Source organism: Aegilops tauschii, chromosome 5 (genome assembly GCF_002575655.3).
Source record: "Aegilops tauschii subsp. strangulata cultivar AL8/78 chromosome 5, Aet v6.0, whole genome shotgun sequence".
Lineage (NCBI taxonomy): Eukaryota > Viridiplantae > Streptophyta > Magnoliopsida > Poales > Poaceae > Aegilops > Aegilops tauschii.
The window spans coordinates 522,588,429-522,599,378 of NC_053039.3; the positions used below are offsets into that span (position 1 = coordinate 522,588,429).

General features: G+C 48.9%; 1 protein-coding gene across 1 annotated transcript; it reads right to left on the reverse strand.

Moving 5' to 3' along the window:
* Positions 1–1,555: 1,555 nt before the first annotated feature.
* On the reverse strand, positions 1,556–5,979 carry LOC109741774 (wall-associated receptor kinase 2). Its single transcript, XM_020300856.4, has 3 exons — positions 4,906–5,979; positions 4,637–4,801; positions 1,556–2,775 (listed from the first exon to the last, which is right to left on the reverse strand). The coding sequence occupies exons 1-3, from the start codon at positions 5,927–5,929 to the stop codon at positions 1,775–1,777; spliced, it is 2,190 nt and encodes a 729-aa protein (XP_020156445.1). The 5' UTR covers positions 5,930–5,979; the 3' UTR covers positions 1,556–1,774.
* Between the last annotated feature and the right edge of the window lie 4,971 nt (positions 5,980–10,950).

Genomic DNA, 10,950 nt, shown 5'->3' on the forward strand with positions numbered 1-10,950 from the left:
TTGCATTTCATTTTGGGCCACCGAAACACATTTATTTGCTTCTTTTTTCATTCAACGACATTTTGATACATTGAAGTGCATAATTCACCAATTCCTTGCCATGAGAGCAAGACCAAAGAAAATAAGAACCACAATTAGACATTTTGAAAGATATCCAATTTCTGTAACTGCTCCGAGTAGCTGGATTAATATCTTCTCTGTGTCTTCATTGTTGATCTGCGGCTTCTCGAGTTTGTACACTTTTTTATTCTTCGGTTCTAAAGGAGTAGACGTTGCTTCGCATCTAATCTCATCTCTAGCCTGTATTCTAGCAACGAGTGCATGAACATCTATCAATTTTCGTGCAATAGATCGACGTATTCTTCTTCCTAATACCAAAACTCGCATCTATCCTACACAGAAATTTGAACAAACAATGAGCTACCGAAATTGCGCCGAATCCGGTGAACAACCAAATTAGAAGAAGCACATACCCCATTACTTCTACACTTGACCAACACTCATCCGAGATGTTGCGGCGTGGTAGAAACTCGATGCACCACCTGCCGTGGGCAGTCGTCCCACTGTATGACAGGCAACGGCGAGCCGACGAGCCGATGGGCCAGCACCGAGCCCGGGCGACGACCGGGCGTGTCTTCGCCGACGAACCGTCGACATGAGAGATTCGAGTGGCTAGAAGAGGATCTAATACCTGCATGCAGCGCAGAGCCATTGCCGGGGCTGTACGGTCCGATTTCCGGCCAATCCATGGCAAGGCGCAGTCGCTGGCGGCCGAAAACATCAATTCCAGCAGCGGCGACAATAGCTGCAGATCCACCGGTTCTGCGCCGACGACAGGAAGAGGAGGCACAAATCCAAGTGGCCGAGGACAGTGGTGGAGCCTACGGAGCATCCACAGCGGCGGGCCGGTGCCGGTGGCGCTGGCACAGATGCGGCGTAGAGAGGCAGTGGAGAAGAGGCGCGACTTTTACTCAACCACCGAGCGGTGGAGTAAATATAGGAAAACTCGCCGGACTGAGTATAATTTTTACTCCCTTACAACGGATCGGGGATCGGCTAGATGCCAGTTAAAGAGGTAAAATCGAATTTTTACTCTTTAACTGGTTATAGAGGATCGGTTAAAAATGCCCTAACTACGACGGTGCAAACCAGGAAGAGAGTGCGCTCAATTCCTTGATCTCGGTGACCGTCATTTTCATCTGGCTGGAACACAACTCTAGGGTTTTCGAACAAACGGCGGCGATACCGACGGAGGTAGTTAGGCGTGCCAGCCCTATCGTTCCATCCGTGACATACTTTCCCGACCAAAAGCTGACCACCTTGTGTTCTCACCCACTGCTGTTCCGTCGTGTAACCTCGAGCGATTTCCATGCTGACAAATATGCATGAGGACGTACTTGGTGCAAGATTCCGGTGCGGAAGAGCTAACGATTCCGGCTCCATGCGACTAGTAGTCATTAAACTGCACTACTGTTGATTTGTAGGTGCATCTTAACAGTCAAAATCAGCCAGAACCAGCTTCAACAAGACATATGCGCTGGTTCATCCAAGCACATGGGGAAATTTGCTAATTATACGCTAATGTGACGATGATTGCTCCTTTGTATATGGAAGACGTACAATTGCTAACACGAATACATGGTTACACAACGAGTGAGTTACAACCAAGTACATATTTTCTTGGAACTAATGGACACGTTTCCCATATGTATCAATAATATTTGCTCAAAATAGCAAAAAAAACAACAACGTTATCACAAACTTATGTATTCACTCAGCGTCCAAGAACTGACGATCTACAAGACTTGTTCAGTATTAAAAGGCGGTGTGCTATATCTGCCATCGCTGGTCTTTGATCCACGTCGAGGTTGAGACACTCCACTGCCATCCCTGCCAGATTTTGAAGAAGCTCCAAGTCTTCCGCTACCACAATTTCATTGTCAAACAACTCGGTTGCTCTGTTCCAATTGTTGTGAGCTTCGAGGAAGCTCTTTACTAAGCTATTATTGTCAGAATGTGTGGCCTTCTTCCTACTAATAAGTTCCAACAACACCACTCCGAAGCTATAGACATCACTCTTTTCAGTTAGCAAGCCTGACTGTAGATATACTGGATCCATATAGCTCAAGTCACCGATGACTTTTCCGGTGTGGTCTTTGTCTCCCGCAAGCAACCTTGATATGCCAAAGTCCGAGATCTTGGGGACAAACTTATCATCCAAAAGTATATTTGCTGGTTTAACATCACCGTGTAGGATTTTGGTGTTTGTTTTTGAATGCATGTAAGCAAAACCATCTGCTGATTCTACGGCTATACTTAAACGTATATCCAAGTTTAGAGGCTTCTTGTCTTTGCTGTGAAGAATGTCATCCAGGCTACCACCAGAGAGAAATTCGTATACTAGCAGCGGTGTACCAACCTCGAGGCAACAACCTATGAGCCTAACAATATTCTTGTGGATGACTTGAGATTGGATGATGACTTCATTTGCAAATTGGTCATTTTCCAGCAGACTAGCACTAATCGGTTGCTTCACTGCAACTTGTTCTTTACCAAGAGTGCCCTTGTAAACTACACCGAACCCACCTCTTCCAATAAGATTGCTTTCCTTTAAAATTGGCACGAGCTCCTCCTTTTTGAAAATTTTAATATTTTTTGCTCTCTCTAGTGTAGGTCCACCATTCTTTTCGTAGAACTCCCTGGTCTTCCTTCTCTCTTTGTGGAGAAGAACTAGAAATGATATAACTACTATGACAGAAATACCACCAATGATACCTACATAGGAAAACATCCTACTAAAAAGTTTGCAACAAATGATATTGCATAAAAGATAATAAATTACTGATTCAACAAGTTATTTAGAATTTTACTTAAAAGTAGAAGTACCAGTGAATAGTTTAACACAAGAAAGAAAGGGGAGGGACTCTGCCTTGTGATCTTCGAGTCAGCGAGCCTCACAAAGTAAACCATATATATGTACTCTGTCTCGGGGAATTGGATTTCTATACCAAGGGGAAGTATTTGTATGTGGAGTTGTGGACCTTTGTTGGTTGCATCCTTGTAAGTTTACCGCAAGGTGGATCGAGAAATTGAGAAAATGCATAAATGGATGAGTAGGAATTGAGCAAAATGCACCAAGGGAGAAAATAGTGTTTGATCCAATGTGAGTGTTGTGCATATTCGGGCTTACTAAACTAGTCTCTGCGTTGGTATTGGTCGTGTGCATCTTAATCGTGCAACGGTCGAGCGTGTGCTCATAGTGAATGTATTCTCTTGATGCAACATTATAAGTCAATAAAATCCGCTCTTTGTCGAAAAAGCTAGTCTCTGTGTACTTGTAGCTCCCGAGGAAGCGCGTGAGGATCTTTTGCTTTGATGAGTTTTCACCAAGGCACAAAATTTTCTCATCTTCAAGTCCATTTATCATTTGTTTTGATAGTGATATGTATGAAAGGAGAAGCTACCCTCTATGCCAACAAGCTGAAACGGACATAATGGGATCTTATGTGCCAAAGTCTTAAAGCCATTTCAATCCCATTGTTTTTATGACAATTCAAAATCATTCTAAACTTCATTTTAATGACCCTCTAAAAATTTCATATGTTCTTTAGAGCAACATAATTCATACACCAAAAATTATAGTGGCAAAGGCACCACGCTCCACAAAAATATTGTGGGTCCTATTTCTAATGATTATTTTACACGTGAAATTATTGTTAATTCTTATGTAAACGGGTAAGCTAGATTAATGCATAGAATATTGTAGAAAGCAAGAAATTAAGGTAATCAAAGCCTAGAAAGTAAGTACCTGACATCTTACAAAAGTAGTCATGTTATTAAACTTTCCTAGCTTTGAGAATTAAAAAATACAAAATTATTTAGATTGGTTAGTTCAAATTGTAGTGTTAGATTTGATCAATAATATTTTGATCTCTTTCTCATAACTTTTTACGAACAAATGATACTACTGAACATGTTTGATTAAGCCCGTCTATTCACCAACGTATTTAGATGATCCAGAGACTATGCATCCTAATGGGTCCTTTTGACTGGCAGTGAAGTGGGATACACAGATAAGCCCATTCTAAAACCACGAGGACCACGCGAGCTCACAGCCTCACACTGGGTAACCTCATCTGGTCAAGGATGACGGCTGGTGTATGGGCCAGTCTTCAGCATGCGTACGCGTAAATGGGCAGGATTCGTGTAGTTGTCTATGTACCCCATCCGTCTTAAAATAAGTGTCTCAACCTTAATACAACTTTACATTAAAGCTAGTATAAAGTTGAGACACTTAGTTTGGAATGGAGAGAGTATCATTTTAACTTATTATTTACCTATGTTTTCAGAATTCACTTTAGAATTAACATGGTATCCAATATAAACATTTACTCCCTCCGTTCCTAAATATAAGTCTTTGTAGAGATTTCAATATGAACCACATATAGATGTATATAGATGCATTTCAAGTTTAGATTCATTCATTTTGCTGCGTATGTAGTCCATCTAGTGGAATATCTATAAAGACTTATATTTAGGAACGGAGGGAGTACAGAGTACATCTTATGTTCACATGTCAGTATTGTAGTTAAAGAATCTGGTAATGACATGTATTAGCAGTTGAAGCAGTACTTACCCACAACCGCCTTGGCTACCAGGGGAAATTTCTCAACACACTGTCCTAATTTCCCATCGCCTCTCATTCCTGGCTTGCATGGACAATCATATCCTCCCGGCCTGTTCTTGCATATGCCTTTGCTCGAGCAGTAGTATAGATCGGGGAACTTGCACTCATCGATGTCTTGAGAAGATAAATTAAGGGCATGAAATTAGTCGTCTAAGACAGGATGGAGTGTGCTACCAGTAGGTCAACGAATTGTTAACTTGATTGAGAAGAGATAGTACCTCGGCATCCATTGGCGATGTAAGGGTTGCCCTCGTAGTGCTCCGAGCATTTGCACACGTAGCTGAGTGCATAGCCCGAGAGGCCAACTGTGGCGTTGACACAGTAGCTGTTGCTGCTGGCGCACGCGTAGTCCGGAGGTGGCCGCTGGCCTTTCGCCGGGCACGACGCGTTCCCGACGATGGCGAAGTCGAGGACGACGGGGAAGCTCTCCAGCAGCAGCGTGTCGCCGTACAGGTCCGGCGTGGAGAAGACGTAGCGCGACTTCTCGACCACCATGGCGTAGGAGCACGGGCTGGACCTCCACCGGGCGTTTTCGTCCGCGACCACGAGCCCCGGCGCGACGCTGCCGTACTCCGGCCCCGGGGGCAGGGCGGCCTCGCAGCAGCCCTGCCCCGCGCACGACCCGTTCCTCGCCGCGAGCTCCCGCTTCGTGCCGGTGCGGCAGGCGAGCGTGGTCGAGCCGTCCACGGCGACGTCGACCCTCCAGCCCACGCCGACGACGACGTTGAGCGTCTGCGACACGGCGAACGGCCCCTCCGTGATGCCGTTGCCGAGCGTCATGGCCTGGGTTTGGAACCTGTACTGGGTGCTGTTGGTGCTGCAGCCGGACGTGATGGGGCCGTACGCCCGCGCCTGGCTCCTGTCGGCTGACATGTCCACGAGCTCCACCGGAAAATACGAGGTGTTGGTGTACCCCGGATAGGCGGCGGCGTCGGAGGCCGCCGAGGCGTCGCTGTCGGTGACCGTGATGCGGTTGGTATCGGTGTCGGCGAGGAACGCTCGAGGGGGGTCGACGGAGTGGTCGCAGGTGACCTGGAAGCCCTCGCGGAAGCAGCCGGGCATCAGGCCGAAGGGGAACGGGATGCTCATGTTGCCGCACTTGTCAGGGCAGCCCGGACGTGTGATCGGAGGTTGCTCGGCTAGTTCTTCAGCCCTGGCCATGGCTGCTGCGCCTGCAAGAATGAGGAGAAGCTGGACTGGCAGGGCCAGCAGCCTGGATTGCGAGGGCGTGGGCATGTGCATGTTCCTGCGCGCGATCTGTTTTTCTTTTTTGGCTAGCTTGGATGCTGTGCGGTTTCGCACCATGTGTTATATAAAAAAAATCAGGAGTCAACAGCCAGTCAACTGGAATTTCAAAAAAAGAAAAGAATAGCGAGTGAACTGAGCTTTGTCGCCACGGACTTCACGCGTTTCTCCGAGTTTGTATTTTTGTTTCGGGAAAGGTTTGTACCCGGCCGAGTCTTTGGCCGGTCCCGCGCCGGACGTTCGATTGGGGGTATCCTATGGCCAAAAGCGTGTAGGAACCCACCCTTCGCTATCTTCTTTATCGACTTCGATTTCACTCCTATCGAGTCCCGCTGCTACCCGCCGGTGATCGAGCTGTTACCGCACGCGGCCGGAGTACAAGCTGTTGATGTGCTGGCGAGGGAGCTGCAACCCACATCTGGCGGAGCTGCAACCACCGAGCTGCATCGACTTCGTAGGGGAGCTGCAACGGTACACGGCCGTGTTGTGGTGGCGCAACGAGCAGTACGTCGGTGGAGTTGAACAGCAAACGGTGGGGCCCGACTAATGTTGCAACCGACTACACGAATTGCTGGAACCAACGTTTCGAAGAGTTACGACGATTCTATAGTGGTGTGACGGCGGAGCGCACTGGGGTGCCGCGACAATGTTGCAACGGGCGTCACGATTTGCTAGAATAGACGTCGCGGTTTGCTGGAGCCGGAGACCGTGTTTGCCGGACGAGCTGTCACAAGAACGATGAAGTATCATGTCTTGGGCTGTAGTCTTATTGGGACTTAAGGCTGGGCCATATTTTGACTTGTTGTCTTGGCCTATATTCTAGACCGTATTTTGACTCGTATTGAGCCTTAGGCTAGGCCATATGTATGTATGGGTCTGCCACTTGGGTATAATCTCGTCACTACTCAGTGTTTGTGTGTGATGATCGATGCACATGTGTTTCATGGATTTGAAGTTTCAAAAATAGTGGTTGTGGTTGCAAATTAGTCGGTTAGGGCATCTTCAATAGCAACCCGCAAAAAACCTCGTCCGTGGACAGAGGGATCAGTCCGCGGACATGGATGCGGGAGGAAGCCATCCAATGCTAGCCGCATATGTTTCAAACCATTTTTCAACAAACCGGATGAAATTCATGCAAACACGAGCGGATTTCGTACAAACATGACGGATTTCAAACAAACATGGTGGATTTAACTACATTTCAAACATTTAGAACAAAAAAAAGACCCGCCCCAAAAACCTATCCTACAAAGGTGGTGCCCGACGTCCAAGCCCGTGTCGTCCTCCTTCCGCCTTCTCCATGAGCACCGGCGATAAGACCGATGAAGTGAAGGTGCGGTCTCCGCGAGGAAGAGTAGAACACGGGAGACAGACCCACCGCCTCCCGTGGCCTACTCATCCTCGGAGGAGTCCGCGCCTTGTCCGTCGCCGCTGGACGTGAGGTCCATGAGGGAAATGGTGGCACCTTGGCTGTCGTCCTCCCACCGGGCTGGCTGATGGTTCGTCGGCGACGCGTAGGAGGCGCATCTCGCTATGTTCTCCTTCGCGGTCGCTGCAGCTGCGCCTCCGTGGCCGCCGCTTCCTGCCGAGCGGCGGCTTGAGCGCGGACGGCATCGTAGATGGCACGCGGCGCCGCGACGAAATTTGGGTTTGCCGCGGCCATGGTCGCCACGGCCTCCTCACTCGCGCGGTCGCCGTAGATCTAGTCCTCCGCTAGCTGGTGTTGCTCCTGTTGGGGAACGTAGTAATTTCAAAAATTTCCTATGCACACGCAAGATCATGGTGATGCATAGCAGCGAGAGGGGAGAGTGTTGTCCACGTACCCTCGTAGACCGAAAGCGGAAGCGTTATGACAACGCGGTTGATGTAGTCGTACGTCTTCACGACCAACCGATCCTAGTATCGAACGTACGGCACCTCCGCGATCTGCACACGTTCAGCTCGGTGACGTCCCACGAACTCACGATCCAGTAGAGCTTCGAGGGAAAGCTTCGTCAGCACGACGACGTGATGATGAAGTTACCGGCGCAGGGCTTCGCCTAAGCACTACGACGATATGACCGAGGTGGATTATGGTGGAGGGGGGCACCGCACACGGCTAAAAGATCAATGATCAACTTGTGTGTTTATGGGGTGCCCCCCTCCCCCGTATATAAAGGAGTGGAGGAGGGGGAGGAGGCCAGCCTCCTAGGCGCGCCCCAAGGGGAGTCCTACTCCCACCGGGAGTAGGATTCCACCCCTTCCAAGAGTGGGAGTAGGAGGAAAGGAAGGAGGAGCGAGGGGGAAGGAAAAAGGGGGGCGCCGCCCCCCTTCCTTGTCCAATTCGGACTAGAGGAGGGGCGCGCGGCCTGCCCTGGCCGCCCCTTCCTCTCTCCACCAAGGCCCATGAGGCCCATTACACTCCTCGGGGGGTTCCGGTAACCCCCCGGTACTCCGGTATTTGTCAAAACTCACTCGGAACCCTTCCAAAGTCCAAACATAGTCATCCAATATATCAATCTTTATGTCTCGACCATTTCGAGACTCCTCGTCATGTCCGTGATCATATCCGGGACTCCGAACTACCTTTGGTACTTCAAAACACATAAACTCATAATACCGATCGTCACCGAACGTTAAGCGTGCGGACCCTACGGGTTCGATATGTAGACATGACCGAGACTCATTTCCGGTCAATAACTGTCAGGACCCCGATTCCAAGTCATACCGATCTAGCCTGTAACACCTCATATCACTTTGCGGCCTCACGCACGGTACTCCCACGGGTGTCGCCTTACCATGGCCCGGGACCGTTTGCGCCTTTTGGCTCGCGTATATGACAATGTCGCTAGCATCCATATGATAGAGAACCCGGGCCGACATGGCTAGTCGTGAACCCAAAGCGGCACTAACGTATGGGGACAGGCATACATGAATCAACATCGAACGTGTCGGTCAGCAGCGTGCGAATCCGGGCTGTAGCACTGAGCTAACAGGACTCCAGGAACCCGGGCTGTAGCAGGCTAGACAGGACTCCGGATGTCACCGCGTGACATTTCCCCGAAGGGACAGACACAGGAACGATATGAAACACATGCCGGCTAGTCAAGTGTCCAGAGCAGTAGTGCTGGGCTAGCAGGACTCCGGTGAACCGGGCTATAGCGGACTACTATGGCTCAAGGAGGCACTAGACTACATTTCCCCATAAGAGAGGCTGCTAAGGATAGACAACTAGATTGTCGGATCCCACACATACCAAGCATTTCAATCATACACACAATATGCTCGATATGTGCAACTACAACATGGCATCACAACAAGACTCTACGACTCAGAGTATTTATTCATTAGGCTCCGAAGAGCCAGATATTACAAACATGGGTCTCATGACCCAACATTCAGAGCATACAAGTCAAAGCACATGCGGAAGCTTAACATGTCTGAGTACAGACATCTATAAATGAAAAAGGCTGAGAAGCCTGACTATCTACCAGATCCTGCCGAGGGCACAAGATTGTAGCTGAGGTAACAAGCTAAACGTCGAAGTCCACACGGAACTACTAGCGAGACTGACGTCTCTCTGCAAAACATAAAATAAGCAAACGTGAGTACAAATGTACCCAGCAAGACTTACATCAGAACTATCTACATATGCATCGGTATCAACAAAGGGGGTGGTGGAGTTTAACTGCAGCAAGCCAGCTTTGACTCGGTGGCTATCCTGAACTACGACTGCAAGTAACTCTTTTGAGGTGGCGCACACGAGTCCACATATTCACCATATCAATACACCACTATGGATCCGCTCCCGTCTCCCTACGAGAACGCCATCCATAGCACTCACGCTTATCTTGCGCATTTTAGAGTATCCACTTTCACTTGTCTATGAACTGTTATAGGCAACCCAGAAGTCCTTTACCGCGGACACGGCTATTCGAATAGATGATGTTAACCCTGGAGGGGTGTACTTCGTCACACACGCTCTCGCCGCTTACCACCATGTACACGTCGTGTACCTCGGCAACCTTCAAGCGGAAGCCTGGCGAGGGAGTCGGCCACGACCTGACTAACCACACAAGTCTCTAGTCCAGGTTTATCGCCTATTCGGGTTCCATCCGCAAGGAGATCCGGCCGGGGTGTCGCTCACGGCCCCAAACGATGTGTGCAGGGTTCCCGAGCCCACCATCTGGGTGCCACTCGGTACACCAGGCCACGTGTGCCTAGTCTGTCCCAACCCCACCTGTACCGGGTGCCACTTGGTAGACTACTAACACTACCTACAAACACCAGAAACTAGTTGCAACTCCTGGACAGAGATCAGGTTGATTAATAAGTCGAGAGAGCTCAGAGCGCCCGGAGCCCAATGTGTGGTAGTAACTGTTCATGGATCACAAACACAGAACTCAGTTCCTGAGGACGGTTTCAATGAGACAACCCACCATGTACTCCTACATGGCCTCTCACCGCTACCTTTACCAAATCGTGTTCACACACTTAGCTCTCACACAGTAGGACATGTTCACAACTTTCCAATTCATTCCCGATGAATCAGACCTGACACAACTCTAAGCAATAGCAGGCATGACAAACAAGCATGAATGAGTAGGCACATCAGGGCTCAGACAACTCCTACTCATGCTAGTGGGTTTCATCTATTTACTGTGGCAATGACAGGTCATGCAGAGGAAAGGGGTTCAACTACCGCAGCATGTAACAGATGAATCATTGTTGTCCTAATGCAATAAAAGAGAGCAGGAGCGAGAGAGTGGGATTGTATCGGAATGAACAAGGGGGTTTTGCTTGCCTGGCACTTCTGAAGATAGCATTGAGTCTTCATTAGTGTCAACGATCACAACGCCGGAACATCGTCTACCGAGAGGGGACAAATACCGGCAACAGAGAGGAAACACAATCAATGCAATGCACAATACGATGCATGATCATGACATGGCAATATGCTGTGGTTTGGGCTAATGCAACTAGCAGCAAGTTAAATGGAGTTGGCTTGAATCAAAGATTCAAATTCAAACTCCATATAA